Source organism: Acomys russatus, chromosome 19, assembly GCF_903995435.1.
Source record: "Acomys russatus chromosome 19, mAcoRus1.1, whole genome shotgun sequence".
NCBI lineage: Eukaryota > Metazoa > Chordata > Mammalia > Rodentia > Muridae > Acomys > Acomys russatus.
The window spans coordinates 37,535,856-37,553,801 of NC_067155.1; the positions used below are offsets into that span (position 1 = coordinate 37,535,856).

At 54.1% G+C, this 17,946-nt stretch overlaps 1 protein-coding gene across 1 annotated transcript; it reads left to right on the forward strand.

The window, feature by feature from the left end:
* Nucleotides 1-1,356: 1,356 nt before the first annotated feature.
* Nucleotides 1,357-17,844, forward strand: C19H7orf50 (chromosome 19 C7orf50 homolog). The gene is made up of 4 exons (XM_051162115.1): nt 1,357-1,623; nt 13,525-13,718; nt 15,898-15,979; nt 17,580-17,844. The coding sequence occupies exons 1-4, from the start codon at nt 1,357-1,359 to the stop codon at nt 17,763-17,765; spliced, it is 729 nt and encodes a 242-aa protein (XP_051018072.1). The 3' UTR covers nt 17,766-17,844.
* Nucleotides 17,845-17,946: the final 102 nt, after the last annotated feature.

The window sequence follows — 17,946 nt, forward strand, 5'->3', positions numbered from 1 at the left end:
GGACAGGAAGCTTAATACAGATGTTCAAAGTGAGCATCCTCGCACTGTGCAAGCCAGTCACCAAGCTAGACGTCTTAGACGTGGTCGGAGTGTGTGAGGCTGTGGCTGACCTCATGCTCTGGGGTTGCTTTTGAAAATCCACACGGAGTTGCCTCCCTTGTGCCGCAGGAAAGGCCCCTAAGGGTCAGGCACTTCCCTGCTCAGGCTTCCTTCGTGCCATGTACGCTGTGGTCACGAGTCTCATCGCAACCCTGCAGCCCAGTGCCCTGCTGAGGCCAAGCACCATGGAAACGCCGGAACTTCCCTTCCCGGGCCACATTCTTGGAACTTGGCAGGTCTTCCTGGCTGTTCTGGAGTGGCAGTCGATAAGATCAGCTGCATTCCGCAACCAGGGCACTTAGGACTGCCGGGCAGAGAGACCCGAGAGTGGCCCTGTTTCCCAAGACTTTGCCTTTGGTCTTTCTGGGGTCTGGGGTGGATGGTGCTGGGGTTACATCTGCCCTCACCGGAGAGCAGTTGATCCCCCCCTCCCACTTTCTCTTGTGCTCTTGTGCATTGCTGGGTAGATTTGATTCCAGGGAACACGTTGGCCGGGGCTAGGAATGTTTTTAAGTTAATAGAAGGTGTGGCTACATTGCTAGAGTGCTTACCTCACGTGCTTCAAGCCTCGGGTCCATCCCCGGCTCCACATAAGCAAGGTATGGTGGTGGATGCCATCAAGGGCCTTTTTTTTTTTTTTTTTTTTTTTTGACACAGGGTCTTGCTCTATACCCCAGGCCAGCCTTGAGTTTGTGATCCTCCTGCCCGAAGCCTCCCAAGTGTTTGGGTGACAGGCAAAAGCCATCACACCTGACTGAGTGACCGGATAAGCAAAGGTGGAGGAGTTGAGCCGGGAGCAGGGCAGGTGGTCTGAGTTCACTGGAAGCTTCCGGCGTGGTCAGCCTCATGCCTCGTCTTTGTCAGCACAGATGCCCTTTCCTGGGACACCCTTCCTGTTTCTTCTCATCCGAGTCCTCTTCCTGTTCTGGCCTCAGCAGAAGCAGCTCTTCCCACTAGTAATACAAGAAGGGCCAGGATGTGTCTCCAGCTGTAGCTAGGCCTCTGACCTCAAGACGATCCCCGTGTCCCTTTTAGTTGCTCTTGGCAGAGGAGAGCCTGGCTTGCAGCAACACAGGTCACACTCAGAAGACCATGCTGTGGGACTCTGTTGGGGACAAGCTGCAGTATCCAAGGCTAGTGACTCATGGATTATCTGTCCTGACTAAGTGCCTTCTTCCGAGCCCCAGTCACCAGCATATGAGCAGTTGCCAAGGCCCTCAGGGAGATTTCCAGGAATGGCAGGAATTGCCTGCACGTATGGTAGGAACAACCAGCCCCGGGGGCCCTGACAGGATACGCCAAGGCCCTAGTCTCTCCTGTAGCCCCGGGAGCCTTGCTTCCCATAGCCTCCCCTTCACCCTCTCTAGCTGGAGGTTGCGGGAGCTCTGCACCAGGACAAGCCTGCCAAAGCCCTTTGCTGGCACTCTGCACCTGGAAATTCTAGCCCCACGCAGATCCCTGCGGGCACAAGCAGTGGCAGCTGGAGAGAAGGGAAACAGAAGGAGGTGGTTTTCCGGCTGGCAGGTGCTAAAAATAGATATGTATGCGTCTGACGTCGCCCCCAGCCTGCCCTCTCTTGGTCTGTGTGCCAGACATATTGTTCCCCCAGCTGCCACTCGGGCCACTCTCACGGCTAACTAGGTAGGAGGCCAGGAGAAGTGACACCACCATAGCACAGACACTGCCTCCTCATCTGGGGGATATCAATTGCCATCACATGCCTCTGTCTGATGCTCAGATCCACCCACAAAGGGCCTCCTTTGCTGCCTGGGCCCCTGTCACTCACGGCCATTCTGTTGCACTGAGTGACAGGGCACATTCCAGCTGAGAGTCAGCAGAGCAGGGGAAGGACAGCTGTCGGTGAAAACCACCCCGGGCCACAGGCTAACCCCCTTCACCACTTTGTCCTAGAAGAAAGTGGGGCCTTCAGAGTGCCCTTAGAACAGTACATGGAAAACTCCACTCCTGTGCACAGTGGCTGGAGTTGGCCTCCATGTATAACAGGAGTTGTCTGGTTGGTTTTCTGGGTTGACCCCAGTGAAACAGGCACTCTCCTCTTGCTGGGTAGGTGAGGTCTTAACACTGCCAAAATCCTAACACTAATAGTGTTAATGATGAATTCTTTTTTTTTTTTTTTTTTTTTTTTGGTTTTTCGAGACAGGGTTTCTCTGTGTAGCCTTGGCTGTCCTAGACTCACTTTGTAGACCAGGCTGGCCTCGAACTCACAGAGATCCTCCTGCCTCTGCCTCCCGAGCTCTGGGATTAAAGGCGTGCGCCACCACACCCAGCCGAATTCTTTAAATCTAATAAGATGTTCGTTTCCCCGTAATTAGCAAAGACACTGGGGGATGGGCAATGAGACTCCTACCCAGCAGCTATTGGGTGTTCCCTTGCTTGCCAGGTTGCCTCGAGCAGAAGAACTGCCAATCAGATGGGTCCAGTGAATGATCCTTAAGGCAGCAGCTGCTCTAAGTTTAAACTCTGAAATGATAGAAGTTGTTTGCTCCGGGCTCCTGGAAGCAAGACTGGGGCAAACAGCTTATACCACACCTTTTGCTAGGACAAGCCTAAGTGAACGCAAGATGACTCTGTAACCGTTTGCACTTTAGCCAGAGGGAGGGCACATCTTCCCTTTCGCCTAGCCTGTGGTTAGTGCAAATAGAAGCATTTGCATGGTAGGTTTGCTGTGATTGGGGCCTGTGCTCTTTTCTAACTGTATAACCAGGTTAAGCATTCTGCTGGGAGACAGCTGCTCCCCTAGTCCTGTGGCATTGGGCCCAATAAAAGGCTGGCAAGGAGCCGAACAGTGGTAGCACTTGCCTTTAATGCCTGCACTTAGGAGACAGAGGCAGGCAGATCTCTAAGTTTGGGTTCAGATCCCCGTCACCCACCAAATGCCCAGTGGGCGTGGCCTGGTGGGCGTGGCCTGGTGGGCGTGTTAAGAACATGGAGATGGGATTTCTAGGGCAAGCTGCCTAGCTTGACCAGTCATGTTGGTCAGCTGTAGGCCCAAGTGAGAGACCCTGACTCCAGTAGTCAGATGGAGAGCGATCTGAGACTCCAGTTGTCAACCTCAGGCCCACACAGTAACACACACAACATAAACGAACACACGTGTGCACGTCCACACACTAAAAGGAGGAAAAAGAGGCCTCCAGTGCACAGCAGAGAGCCAGTCCACTGAGCCACGGAGGTCAAGAAGCTGTTGGAAGCAGCAGAAGCAACCATCAGCAAAGCAATGGCGGCAGCTAGTTATTTATTATTGTGTATACAGTACTCTGCCTGCATGTACACCTACACACCAGAAGAGGGCACCAGATCACATTATAGATGATCATGAGCCACCATGTGGTTGCTGGGATTTGAACTCAGGACCTCTGGAAAAGCAGACAGTGCTCTTAACCTCTGAGCCATCTCCCCAGCCCCCCAGCCTGCTGTTTCTTAACCCTTGTTCTTCAAAGCCACCTGTCTGTCTTTAGTTCGACCTCTGTTTTTCTGAGGTCTCTCTTTGTCTCTGCCACCTCTTTTTGTTGTTTGTGCCTCAGTCTATCTCTTGTCAGTCCTGTCTTCTCTTCATGTTATCAGTCCTGTCCACTTTACTAATGCTCAAAAACAGTCGAGAAAGCCAGGCAGTGGTGATGCTCCTCGCCTTTGGCTTATAGCACACATCACTTTTCATCAGTGAAGGAAGTCAGGACAGGAACTCAAACAGGGCAGGAACCTGGAGGCAGGAGCTGATGCAGAGGCCGTGGAGGGGTGCTGCTTACTGGCTTGCTCCCATGGTTTGCTCAGCCTGCTTTCCTATAGAACTCAGGACCACCAGCCCAGGGAAAATGCCCGACAGGCTGCCCAATCTTTTTTTTTTTAACTTTATTTTTATGTGCACTGGTCTTTTACCTGCATGTATATCTGTGTGAGGGTGTCAGATTCCCCTGGAACTGGATTGGAGACAGTTGTGAGCTGCCATATGGGTACTGGGAATTGAACCTGGGTTCTCTGGAAGAGCAACCAGTGCTCTTAACCGCTGAGCCATCTCTCCAGCCCCAATCTTCTGGAGACATTTTCTCCATTAAGCCTCCCTCCTCTGATGAGTCTAGCTCCTGCCAAGCTGACATAAAACTAGCCAGTTCACTCCCTGGTCCTGGAGCGCGCTAATTAGGCTAGGCTGGCCAGCCAGAGATCTCCAGGGAGCTTCCTGTCCCCGCCCATAGGACCTGGATTAAGGAGAGCAGAACCCCACTGGCTCTTTACTTGGGTGCCAGGTGTGATGGCTCCTGTTGATTGTCAGCTTGACAGAGCCTGGAGTCACCTGGGAGACAGACCTCCGGATATTCCTGTTCTAGATTATCTTGAGCATGTTAATTAACGTGGCTGGAAACTTGGCTGTGTAAACCAGGAATGGGAGCTGAGTGTGCGTGTCTCCTTGCTTCCTGACGCCTTGTTATCAGCTGCTTTGAGTTCCAGTTGCCTTGACCTCTGTGATGCGGTGGGCTTGACCCAGAACCGTGAGCCGGAATCAGCCCTTTCTCCCTTAAATTGCTTTTGTCAGGATATTTTATCACAGCAACAGGAAAAGTAACTAAGACTCTGAGGACCCAAACCTGCATCTTCACATCTACAAATGGAACGCTGTACCCGACAGCCATCCTCACCCCGCCGACCCCACCCCAACGGTTCTCACCTCTCTCAGAAGCCCTGAAAGGGTTTGTAAAAGGGCTCAATGAAAGCTCAACCCAGCTTGCTCCTACTGCCCCTTCAGCAGCACTCGGTTGTACTCAGAGAGTTTCACTGTGCTCAACTCCCAGTTGGATGTGCAGGCAAGAGGATTGCTATGAGTCCAAGGCTATCCTGAGCTAAAGAGTAAGGCCGGGGTCAGCAAAGAATGCTTAGCCAATAAAGGCTCTTGGCACCAAGCCCAAATTCAATCCCAGGCGGTGGTGGTGCTCACCTTTAATCCCAGCACTCTGGAGGCAGAGGCAGGAGGATCTCTGTGAGTTCGAGACCAGCCTGGTCTACAGAGTGATTCCAGGATAGCTAGGGCTACACAGAGAAACCCTGTCTCGAAAAACTTTAGAAACAAACAAACCACAATGACCAAATGCAATTGGGAAGGGACGGGTTGGGTTTATTTCTCCTTTCAGGGCTTTCAGGTCACACAGAAGGAAGTCAGGGAAGGGACTCAGGAGGGAACTGAAGCCGAGACCATGGAAGAACTGTTTGCTGGCATCATCTCTGTGGCCTGCCCACGGATGGCACTGCCCACAGTGGGCTGCCCTTCACATATCAATTACTAGCAAACTTTTTTTAAAAAACAGTGCACCCAGAGACTTGCCTATAGGCCAATTTAATAGAGGCGTTTTCTCAGTTGCTCCTCCCCTTTCTGGATGACCCTGGCTTCTGTCAAGCTGACCAAAAAATAAACTAGTTAGGATAACCAAAGCACAAAAGACACTCCTGGGAGGCCGCTCCTTCTACTTTTGCTATTTTCAGCTTTGTGTTTTGAAAAAGGGGTTGCCCGGTTGGAAAAATGGCACAGAGTATCTCACTTTCCCAGTATTCCCCCCAGGAGCATGGTGCTGTGTGTCCTGTACCTTGTCTGTGGCCAGCTCTGATGCCACACACAAGTTCCTCCTGCATCTCTCCAGATATGCTACCTAGCTCTGCTTCCTGGCAGCCCTTCCAGCGGAGGGGGGAGAGGGGGCCGGGGGGGGGGGGGGGGGGGGAGCCGAAGGGGGGGAACCTCCCAGTGCTTTATGAATAGAGAGAGCACAGCCTCATGGCCTTGGGAGCAGGCTGGTTTCTTTCACCACATGTCCTGAGGTCAACCTTGGTGTACCACCACCACCACCACCACCACCCCCGCCCCCCATATTGCCTTCACTGCCAAGATCAAGAGTCTTTGGTGTGAAAGTACAGCATTCTCTTAACCATAGGTCGTTTCCTACTGCCCTTCTTGAGTGGGACTCTGGCAAGGTGCCTTATTCCAGTAATGACAGCACTTGGATACTGAGGCATAATGATTGCTGGGGTTTCCGGCCCCCCGCGCGCGCGCGCGTGTGTGTGTGTGTTCGTGCGCTTGGCCCTCTGAAACTGGAAATGCAGACATTTGTATATTCTGGGATCGCCACCAGTCCTCTGCAAGATCAGCAAATGCTCCCAACTGCTGAGAGCCTCTCCACTTCCACCTTGTTTTAATTTGCAAATTTTGTGGGGGAGGGGGGACTACGGAACCCAAGTCCCCAGCGAGCTGGAACGAGGCGTGACCGCAACGCACATCCCAGCCACAGCCTCGCTTAACCGTGGATATGCCCACCCACATCCCCTGTGTGGGCACGTGTGCCGGCAGAAGCCACGCCCACGCGCCGTGGGCTCAAACGCGCCTGCGTCACTGTCCTGCCAGCTAGATCTGTTCCGGCCAAATAAGGGGCTGGCTGCTGTGGAGCGTCCTGGGTTTCGGCTGCCAGCGCCAGCGATTCTGATTCTGCCTACGAGCGAGCAAGCGAGGTCAGTGCTCGGCCGGTGCCTGGTGGCCCAGAGACTCGGGTGGCAGCCTCTCCCTATGGCCACGCGAGATCGTCCTGGTGTCCCCGCCGCTTCCTGCCCCCCCCCCCCCCCCCCCCCCGGTCCGCAGCCAGGAACCCATACTGGCCGGCTGGCTTTGAGATCACTTGCCCGATTAACCAGCCCAACGTGTGGACAATCGGGAGTGTCTGGTGTGTGCAGAGCCCTAACCCAAGTATAGCGACTCAAGTAAAAACTGCATGTGAACAGTGGGAGGGGCCTAATAACAACTTTATGGGCACTTAATGAAGTCCCTGTGCACTGTTGATTTCGCTGTTGCCTGCCCCAGTAGCCCGCTCATGGCCCTGGTGCGATTTTCTGCAGGAACTCCTACAGTCTTGGGGGAAAGTAGTGAAGTTAGGACCCTGAGGTGAGAAATTTGCAGTCTGTGCTCACAGGCGGGCCGTTTGCAACATCGCCTGGCTGTGCGCAGAAGGAACAAGGTCACAGGCCACCCCCCTAACTCGGGAGCCTGGTGTTTGATAGTCTTACTGTGCACGTTTTATCCCCCCCCCCCCCCCCAGTGAGACACCGTTTTCTGCACAATTGCAGCTGTGTGCTCCCATACCGTGGATGACGCTGCACTTTGCCTAACGGGCTTTTCAAAGCTTTAGGAGTCCAGTTTGCATTAAATTAGCAAGATCAGCACAAGTTAGTAACAACTGCCCAGGATCCTATGAGTGCCATTTGTGCCTTTGTGTTTGTTTGTTGACCCAGAGCTGTCTTCACATTTCTGCTGTACAAACGGTCCAGTTTTGGATTCCTAGCGAGTCACTTTCCACAGATGAACAGAGCCATCTGATTTTTGTGGAGTGTGGCTGGCCTTTCTCGGACCCAGCAAGAAAATTTCCACAAGCCGTCTGTCCCTTGGGAGTCTGTCCACCAGGCAGTTTTTGCATGTGGACACAGCTGCAGTCCCAGGGGAATCCAGAATCAAAGACCTCGTACCGTCTTACCCACAGGCTCAACTGGAATTGGGGATGCGGGGGGTGGGGGTGGGGGGGTTGGGAGACTGTGGAAACCAGGAGCTCCAGGCCATCATGTGGGAGCAACCATTTAAGTGTGGTGGGCAAGTTATGATGCTCTAGAAAAGGAAAAGTGGGTGCCCACCACCCAGGGGGCTGCAGAAGGACAGGGCCTGAGTGTCACCTCTTCAAGACATTTCTTAGGGCGAAGGAAGACAGCCTCGGCCCCGGGGATGCATTGTGACCTCTTGCACCAGTGCCCAGGTTCGGTGCCAGCAGATTCTTCCTGGGCCGGGAACGCTCAGTCTACTTGGAGTCCTGTCATGCTCGCCTGTATGGAAAGCTGTGCAGCTTCCTTGTCTCGGAGCCCCACTCCTTCACCTCAGGGTCTCCCTTTCTTCCTGGCCTCCTGCCCTGCCTGTTGGTTGCTTTCTGCTGCTTCTGGGTAGACCTGGGTGTGAGCCTGTCCTGTTGCCAGCCCCAGCCCCACCCCGACCCACCGCGTGTGTGATTCAGGTGGCAGGGACTGGGTCTCTGGTTCTGGCCTTGCTCTTGGCCCAGGAGCTGCCCTGATGGACACATTGGGCTGAGCTACTGGGCCCAGTTCCTGTGACCTGCATGCAAAGGGACAGAGGTTGTGGGTTTTACCTTCCGGGTCCAGCCCTTCATCCTAGCCAATGAAATCTCCGCTCCTGCCCACCTATTGAAGCTCCCAGGGTCTGAGTGCTCCTGTGGTGGGGGTCTGGGCATGCAGTGGTGGAGGACAAGTGAATGACAGGCCATGGGGTGGCAGTCGTACAGGTTAGTTAAGTACCTAGAAAACTGATGGGACCTTTGTAAACTTGTCAGTGGGGCCGGGTCAGCCCGAGTCAGGTGGGCTGAGGTCAGAGATTCAAGAAAGCCTTCTACAGTGGAGGACTCCCTGCCCAGAGGCTATGTGGTCTGTCCTGCAGATGGGACAAAAGTGGTCTCTGGGGTCCAGACTCTCTTCAGTCTGAGGTCAAGGTCAGGTTTTAACCCCTAAGTGACACATGATGTTTCTGCCATGACTGTAGACAGGACCTGGGCCAGTGTCAATGACAGCATCACCTCTGGAGGGTTCTTGTGTCCCGTGGCAGCTGAGTCTCCATTTTTACTTCCCAGGGGGAGCCTGAAAATTACTGTTCAGTTCATCGAGGAAGCAAGGGTTCCTTGGCAGTCACCTTTGCACGCCGCTTTAGGCATCTAAAAAGTCATTTCTAGAAGGGAATCCCTGGGTGGGTGTCACCCTGGCCTTGGCACCGAGGTGGCAAGAGGACAGTTATGCAGAGCTGGACGGGGTGGCCACCGTCCCTGTCCTCCAGGAGCTCACGTGTGCCTGTCTGTGAGTTCCTCGACGACAGAGCCGGCGTCCACCCCTGCACTGCCCGCAGACGCTTGCCTGCAGACCAGCGGGTGCTTACAGGTGCAGCCTGTGCAAGCAGTACCGTCCTGAGCTCGGGTGTGCAGCTCTGCAGGCTGTTCCGTGGGAGGGGACTGTGGTTCCTCCGTGCAGCACCAATACCGCCAGTGTCTTAATTGTCTTAATCTAAGCAAACACTGAGGAGGGAGGGTTGGGAGAGAGTGAGCCTTCCAGGTATTTCCGTATGCGTGTGGCCATGTGGCCTGGCAGTTGTGGTCACTTCCCACATCCACCCCCGTGTCAGTAATTATCTCCCAATAAAAAGCTTCATGGAAAACACACTCTTCCTCATTCTTCGTTATTTTGTTGTGCTTGTTTTGTTTTCAGGAAAGTTTGCAGCCGGGTGTGCACACCCGTCGGACAGTAGTCAGCTGAGGTCTGTGAACTGGAACGGGCACCCTCAAGGTTGCGCAGCTCTGAGGGGGACCCCGAGTGAGTGGTGGAGGGATGACTGTGTGGGCTGGGGAGCGGGCACAGGCCTCCGGTCTCAGGACCAGAATCCGGCTCCTTCAGCTTCTACAGGGCTCTTGGTCTTCCTGTCAAACATCTCTTCTCTCGTAGGCTGTACTTAAGCATCCCTAGCGGCTGGTGACCGGATACAGGGGTGTTAGGGATCAGAGAGCATCCTCCAGCCAAAGAGGCACCACCTGGGTGTGTAGTAGAAGTAAAGCCGGCTGCTGGGCTCTGTCACTCGGCCCACCTGCTGTGCCTCCGGGACTCTGTCCTGTGTGGGAATTTGGTCCAATGACTGGATTCCCTGCCACTCAGGTGTGTGCCCAGCGCAACTGCCCTGTTCATGTAGATGGGATGGGGACAAGAGAGGGTCTTTTTGCCCTTACCTATGTTCATCTTCACACCTGACCTCAGTCCCTCCAAGAAAGAGGCCCCTACAGCACAGTGTTCCTGGCACTGGGCCTGGTAGGTAGGCCGGCTACCACTGCACCATGTGACTCACCTCTGAGGTCTGAGCTCAGGCTAGCCTTGGACTCTCAATCCTCCTGAGTATGATTTATGGCCAGGGCCTGCAGCTCCCTTCCTCTAGCTCTGTGGAGAGGAAGAGCAGCTCTTTACCCTGTGAGCTTTGGGAAGGACAGTGGACCCTTTTTCTGCCTTCCACACAGAAATCCTTTTTTGACCCCCATGGAACCCAAGAGAGGGCCCTGAGGCAGAGCGGATGTGCCGTAGCACTGATGATGATGGGAGAAAAATGCCGCCCAGAGTCTTTGGGCTGGCAGAAAACACCACGTCACCTGGATGCTCCTGCTCACAGGCGATGGAGTAAAGCAGCCTCGCCTTGCAACAGGCACACAGAGGCCAGGCTCCTGTTACCTGTGTGGCCCGGAATGGCTGGCCATCACTCTTTTGAACATCCTTGGTTAGAGTGTGTATATGTGCTTCCAGAACTCAGGGACACTGAGGCAAGAGTGCCTCTGACTGAAGGCTACCCAGGGCTTTAGAATCCCAGGTCAGCTTGAGGCTGATCCTGCCAGCTAGCCCCCGCCCCCATCTTGCTAGTCAGCACACAGATGGACTGGGGCACCTCAGCTGTGCGAAGTCGTGTGCCTGGAACCTATCCTCAAATCCATGAGGTCTGAAACCTTGGGGATAATGAGGACCTGCAGCCGGGCAGGCAGTGGTAGCACAGGCCTTTAATCCTAGCACTGAGGAGACAGAGGCAGGCAGGTCTCTGTGAGTTCGAGGCCAGCCTGATGTACAAAGTGAGCCCGGGACTGTTACACAGAGAATCCCTGTCTCCAGAAACAAAGCAAAAAAAAAAAAAAAAAAAAAAAAAAAAAAAAAAAAAAATCACAAAGACAAAGACAAAAAAACCAAAACCACTGAGGACCTGCTCTCACACCTCAGGCTAGGACTGGCCATCCCATGGGCCCTTTGTTTTCCCTTTACCTTTCCAGGTTCTCCAGGGCATAGTGGGGACCAGCAATCTTGAATTTAGCTACCACACTGTTAGGGGCTGGTTGAGCTGCAAACCATGAGCATCGATGCAGATATGGGTGGAGGAACCCCAAATGTGTACCATTTAGAAGACTGCTGATTTCTGCTGTGGCCCCAGTGTGAGCCTACCAAGTCCAACTGGTTTTCTCCCTGCCTGTTGGCTTTGGTAGGGATGACAAAGTGGGCGGCTCATCGTCCACACAAGGATCCTCCACAGGATGCGGCGTCCGCTGGTTGTTCTGGCCACCCGTGTCCCCATTGTACCTTGGGATAGACAGCACCTCCCAGTTCTCCAAATCAGAGGTCAAATCAACTTTCTGGGGATCTTGCACAGGGTGCTTTCAAGTGAAATTAGTGTCATTTCTCAAGGGAAATGGAGCTTACAAGATACAAGGCTTAATATAGGACCAGAAAGCATTGCATAAGGAGATGTTTAGCCAAGACACTGCATGAGAAATCTAAGGTCCCCAGCCACTGGTTTTTTTGTGGTTTTTTTTTTGGGGGGGGGGGTGGCAGGGTTTCAAGACAGGGTTTCTCTGTATAGCCCTGGCTGTCCTGGGATTCGTTCTGTAGTTCAGGCTGGCCTCAAACTCCAAACAATCCACCTAGCACTGCCTCCCAAGTGCTGACATTAAAGGCATGCGCCACCACGCCCGGCTTATTCTTGTTACTGCTTCAAAACTGTAATTTTGCCACTATTATAAATTGTAACATAAATATCTGTGTTTCCTGTCAGTCCTGGACCCACAGGTTGCGAACCAGTGCTGTAGAGGAAGGGCTATGTTCAAGACAGGCAGGAGCATGGCGGTGGGTGAGGGAGGTCATCTGAAAAGAGAAGTCAGAGCCCGTGCAGCTGACAAGGGAAATCACACTCATACTTTCTGAGGAAGGGGAAGTTGCATAACAAGAGGCTGTGTGGCTGATTTCCAGGCAGGGGCAGGGGTAGGGAAGTGAAGTGTGATGCTTCTGTGTTTCCGTGTGCACTCAGTTCCCCTGGTGAGAGGTCTCCACACCCGGGATCGCCTGCCAACCAGGGCCTCATGCAGACAGTGTCTGCGTCGGGTTCCTGAGCAGACTGGATTCCAGCATTATGTTCTTAGTGGCACCATGTCGCACCAGTTCAATTCAGGGACCATGGCTCTCCTGACGGGCTCCCAGCCCAGTGTCAGTAGGCAGCATCTCTAGGCCCAGAGACCAGTAGACAGTAGGAGGCATATGTTTCCCGCCCTCCCCAGCTCCTCTAACTGCTCCCCACTGCCCTACCTGTTCCCTTGATGGACCTGGTGGTGCTGTGCCGCCCACGTGGCATGGGGTCTGTGGCAGGCCTCCTCAGGGAAGACCCTCTGCTTTTTTCAGTGCTGCAGTTTATACCACACTCAGCCACACAGCCTCTGGGACCTGGCCAGAACCATTCTGTGGCGCTGGTAGCCAAGGCAACCAGACTCCCTTTATACCCCCAGGGCCTAAGTTAACTCCCCACCCCCACCCCCGCACCCCCATGCCATACTCCTGCAGTCCCCTGAGAGCCTTCTGGCACCCTGCCCAGAATGCCTCCTCAAATTGGGACCTCCCCAATTTAAGGGAATACAGGCCGACCGTGGGGGGAAGGAAGCACTCTGGAGTTTGCCTTGGACCCTAGGCAAAGGCTACTGTGGGAGATGGGGTGGGGTGGGGGCGGGGAGCAAGGTCTGAGGAAGAACTGCTCTTATTTGAGCAGATGTGAGTGTCCTGTGGCTGGACTGTGGGTCTGGGTTTCTCAGGGAGTCAGAGCTCCTGTGTTTGCTGTATCTTGTTACTCTGCCCTGGGGGTGGAACCGTTGGGAACCTGGGATCATGGTGCAGCTCACCCTTCCTGGAAAGGCTGGGGTGGTGTACTTGGGTTCCTCACCATGTCCCCACGCCCTTTCCGGGCAGCCAGCTACTTCAGAGTCAACATTGGTTCTGCTTTTTCCAGGAAAGGCAAAATAGGTTGACCAATCCGACACTGGACACTGCCGTATATGCCTTCTCAGTGCTGTCCTCCGGGTATGCTAGGGGAGGGGCTGCGAGGGCAGGCGTGGACTTCCTTGGCAAGGTGCCTCCAGAAGCGGTACTCCCCGAGGCCAGAGCCCCACCACAGCTGTGCTCCTACTCTGCAGGGGTCGGGGTGGGGCTTCATGGAGAGGTGTTCCTACCAACGGAGACCATGCCAGCCCCCCACCTGGTCTTCAAGACAGGCTGGAGCCTGCTGCCAAATGCTTGCCAGAAAAGAACAGACAAGGTGCCCGTGGCACTGCTGCCCTCTGGTGGCTGCTGTGGTCACTGCACAAGGCTCAGGAAACACAGAAGGAATGGGACCCTAATCAGTCCACTTGACACCTGTCAGATGGATCCAGGACCCGAGCTGGATCCTGCCACACTTGCCTCCTTCTGTACCTCCTGTGGACTGTAAATAGAAGAGTGGGCAGGCGTGCTGCCCCGGGGCCACATCCACACCCAGGTTAATAGCCTGTCCTTGACTTTCAGGTACAAGAGGCCACCCCGGAGCTGCTGTCCCCAGAAGAGAGGAGGGTCTTGGAAAGGAAACTGAAGAAAGAACGGAAAAAGGAAGAGAAGAAGCGGCTACGGGAGGCGGGCATTGCTGCGGCTCCGGCGGCCAAAGTCCAGACCCTGCCAACCAAGCCCTCAGCTGCCGCTCTGGCCCTGGAGTACCTCCAAGGGTAAGCAGTGTTGTGGGCTAAATCCAGAACATTCTACCACTGCCATGTTGCCGGGTAGAGGCTGGTCTGTCATGGCAGGTGGGGAAGGGTAGATGGTCCAGCCCAGTCATTCTTGGACTGGTGTTGGGGGGCCCTTGCCTCCCCCCACTTCCTGCCCACTTCTCTTCTTTTCACCCTTTTGTCCTGTGCCCACTGTGTGCCCAGCCTGCAGACATACCCCAATGTAGCTGAGCACTGAAAACCGGTATTCTAGAAGGCAGGAAGGACATGTCCCTGGACTGTGTATGGTGTGTTACGGATTGTGACAGCTCTGCAGCTTGGAATCTTCCAGGTGTTTTGTTTCACATTCATTTTATTTATTGGGTTTTTTTTTTTTTTGGGGGGTTTTTTGTTTTTGTTTTTGTTTTTTGGTTTTTTTTTTTTTTTGAGACAGAGATTCTCTGTGCAGCCCTGGCTGATCTAGAACTCTCTCTGCAGACCAGAATGGCCTTGAAGTCAGAGATCTGCCTGCCTCTGCCTCTCAGAGTGCCGAGATTAAAGGTGTGTGCCACCATGCCGGGCAATTTTATTTTTAACTCTATGCACTTGTGCGTGTGAATGCATGCACTCACGGAGGCCAGAAGATAGATAGTGTCAGAGACCTTGGAGCTGGAGATCAGGTACAAGAGCGTGCATGCCCTTAACCACTCACTGGGCTGTCGCTCCAGCCCCTTCCCAGGCCGACTTGTTGGTGAGACACATCTCACAAAAGGCAGCTTATGGAAGGAAGGGTCTGTTTGGGGCCACGGATCGGGAGTGCAGCTCACTGTGGTGGAGAAGACATGATGAAAGGAGGGTGACACAGCTAGTCACATCGGGTCCACATGAGGCAGAATGCTGGTGCTTCGGCAGTTTTATTCCGTCCAGAACCACAGCTGGTGGGACAGTGCCACCCACACCCAGCGTGGGTCTTCCTGCCTCCACCTTCCTCACAGATGTGCCCAGTGATTTGTCTCCTATGCAAATCAGTATCCTCTCAGGTTGACTGTACCAACCAACAGATGCCAAGAGAAGTTTGCCTCATGACAGCGGGCAGCTGGAGCCTCCCAACCATGTGTCCTCAGGGAGCTGCTCCACCCAGGGCCTGGGAGTTCCGGCTCAGCGGCCTCCACACAGGAGGCTTGCTCACAGGCAGGCTTGGCAGCGGAGAGCATGGCCCATCTCTGAGTGAGCTCAGCTTTTAGGCAGATTACTAGGACCCAGATAGAGCCTTTGTGGAGAGGTGGTTTGGCAGGAGCCGGCTGCAGAGGCGGGAGGCTGTCCTTCAGTCTGAAGCTGGGGCTCTAGCAGGCCTCCTCAGGGATGGTGTCCTGGGATGGGGGGACGCTGGGACCAGGAACTAGAGGGTGGCATGCCATTATATCCAGAGTGTGCCTCCTGGCCCTGCTGTCTGGGACCTGAGGCTCATAAGGATGACTTATAGCAGGCAAGGGTACAGGAGGGGGGCATGGGGTAGGAGAGTCCCACCCATAGGCTTACATGCCAAAGGAAGCCTCGGTCCCAGTAGACTCGGCAGGATCACAGAGGACAGTGGGCCTTAGCACAGTACCCTCCAGGAATCAAACCGAGTATAGTGCGGCCAACTCTGCCTCCATTGTAGCGCGTCTCTGGCAGGACTGTGGGCCAGGCTCAGGTGGCAGTTGCAGCCTCTGGGATGTTGACAGGTCTTTGTATTTCATCCCAAGCCCTGTGTGTGCTTAGGCCGAGCTCCCCGGGATGCTCTCCCTTTGTATCCAGAGAGGAGCTGATGCAGCCAGACATGTTGTCACACTTCTATAAGTTTAGCGTTTAAACTGAGGCAGGATATCAGCCTGGCTACATAGTGAGTTTGAGGCCAGCTTGGCTATATAAGACTGTCTCAAAAACAACAGCAAAAAGAATAAATGAACTGAAGAGATTGAGGATGTTCCGTTAATGTTGTAAAATGATGGAATTGCAGAGTTGGAAAATGACCTTGTATCCCGAATGTTAACAGATGTAGGCGCTCCAGGTAAACTGAGCACACGCCCGCCCAGTGGGCAGGCTGAGGGGCCCCATCATCCTAAGCCAGACTCTACCACCACATGCTCTCAGGTGATCTGGCCCCCCAGAGCCCCTGGGACTGTCCTCCATACCCTGAGGTGTCTGTCTTGGTTTCCAGGTGGGCCCAGAAGCAGGAGAGCTGGAGATTCCAGAAGACGAGGCAGACGTGGCTCTTGCTTAATATGTACGAGGAGGACAAGGTCTGTGCACGATAGGCAAGGTGGGGCCCTTTGTGGTCAGTGGGACATGCAGGCGGCAGCGTCCATGCATGGCAGGCGGGCACATGGATGGGGTCCTCACACACAGGGCAGCCCACCTAGGTACCAGGGTCCATATACAGCAGGTAGGAGCCAGGTGAGGGACTCTGTGCACACGAATGCCGTGTGCTCCCACACATCGTGGAGTCTTCCCTCTACCCGTTGCCAGGCCCCCCCCATCCCTTCCTTGTCCTCAGTGTCAGCTGCCTATGCACCTGTGCAAGGGTGATGCCATGCTGGGCACTTCTCAAGTCAGGATTTGGTCCCTTGGGATGCGGTAGGATTTGGAAGCAGAACCTCACAGCTAAGTTAGGCGGCTGGAGCTGCCCCATCAGTGCTGAGCTCCCATAAGCCCCTGCTCCTGCTGGGTCTTCACACCTCTCCACCAGGGCAGCTCAGGCAGCTCCCTGAGCATCACTGTTCTGTCACGCAGGGTGTAGGGTACTCTATGTGTGCCTTCCAGAGGTAGGCAGTGAGAGGCGTGCCTGCCAACTCCACCCACTTCCAGGCCTCGCCCGGCACCTGCTCCATGGGGCTCTCTTCTGTATGCAGGCTTCAGGTGGATGCACTGAAACTAGATGATCTCGGAATAGGACCAAAGTCAAAGGCTGAGCCTAGAGCTCAATGGCTAGAGGGCCTGCCCAGTGGGCACTGGGCATTGGGTTCCATCCCCAGCACTGTATGAACTGGGTGTGGTGGTACACACCTGTAATCCCAGCTGTGGGAAAGGGAGGATAAGGGATGTGGGGTCATCCTTGGATACTTAGCAAGAGATGTCTCAAAAAAAAAAAAAAAAAAAAGTTTAAATTTTATGTAGGGAATGTCTGAGGCACAGGAGGGTCATGCCAGAATATTGGCCTCTTCCACCATGTCCCCACTTCCTTTGTTTGTTTTGGGTTTTGTTGTTGTTGTTGTTTGTTTGTTTGTTTGTTTTTCAAGACAGGGTATCTCTGTGTAGCCCTGGCTGTCATGGAATTCACTTTGTTTTTTGTTTTGTTTTTAAGATTTGTTTATTTATTATTTGTACAGTGCTCTGACTGCATGTACACCTTCAGGCCAGAAGAGGGCATCAGATAACATTACAGATGGTTGTGAGCCACCATGTGGTTGCTGGGAATTGAACTCAGGACCTTTGGAAGAGCAGGCGGTGCTCTTAACCACTGAGCCATCTCTCCAGTCCTTAAAAAAAAAAAAAATTTAAGATTTTTTTGTTTACTCCATATACAGGGAATTCACTTTGTAGACCAGCCTGGCTGCGAACTCACAGAGCTCTGCCTGCCTCTGCCTCCTGAGTGCTGGGATTAAAGGTGTGTGCCATCATGCCTGGCTTATGTCCCTAATACTTGTCCTGATGAAGTAAAAACAGGGTGGTCTGGGGTCCCTTGCACACAACTCTGCTGGGAGACGTAGGTTGGCCCCCAAGCAAGCACAGGGGAAAATCCCAGTCTCCTGTTGCTGTTGGTCTCTGTGTGAGTACCCTGCCTGCCCAGTGCTGGGTGTCCCCATGCCCTGGTCCTCACCACTGCCTTCTTTTCCCACCCAGGTCCCTGATGAGCACTTTTCTACCCTGCTGGACTACCTCGAGGGGCTGAAGGGCAGTGCCCGAGAGCTCACGGTTCAGAAGGCTGAGGCCCTCATGCAGGAGTTGGACAAGGCTGACACCGAGGCCAGAGACGCCACCCAGGGAAAGACGAACCGCCTCCGGCAGGTGCTGCAACTACTGTCCTAGTGGTTGAGGCAACCCTGGGTCCCGAGAGCACACTGGCTACCTCCTCCTGTGGCTGTGGGAGCAAGCATGTCTTCTGGCCTGAGGACTTCCTTCCAAAGTCCTGGGAAGGACCCTCTATCTCCCTCCCTATAAGCTGTAACAGGTCCTGGTGCCTTGAGAGTTGGACATGATCTCCCTGAAA

Coding starts and splice junctions, on each gene's coding strand:
- C19H7orf50 (XM_051162115.1), top strand. CDS start 1,357: ATGGTAGGAACAACCAGCCCCGGGGGCCCTGACAGGATACGCCAAGGC. Junction 13,719..15,897: donor GCCCTGGAGTACCTCCAAGG/GTAAGCAGTGTT, acceptor CTTGGTTTCCAG/GTGGGCCCAGAAGCAGGAGA. Junction 15,980..17,579: donor ATATGTACGAGGAGGACAAG/GTCTGTGCACGA, acceptor TTTCCCACCCAG/GTCCCTGATGAGCACTTTTC.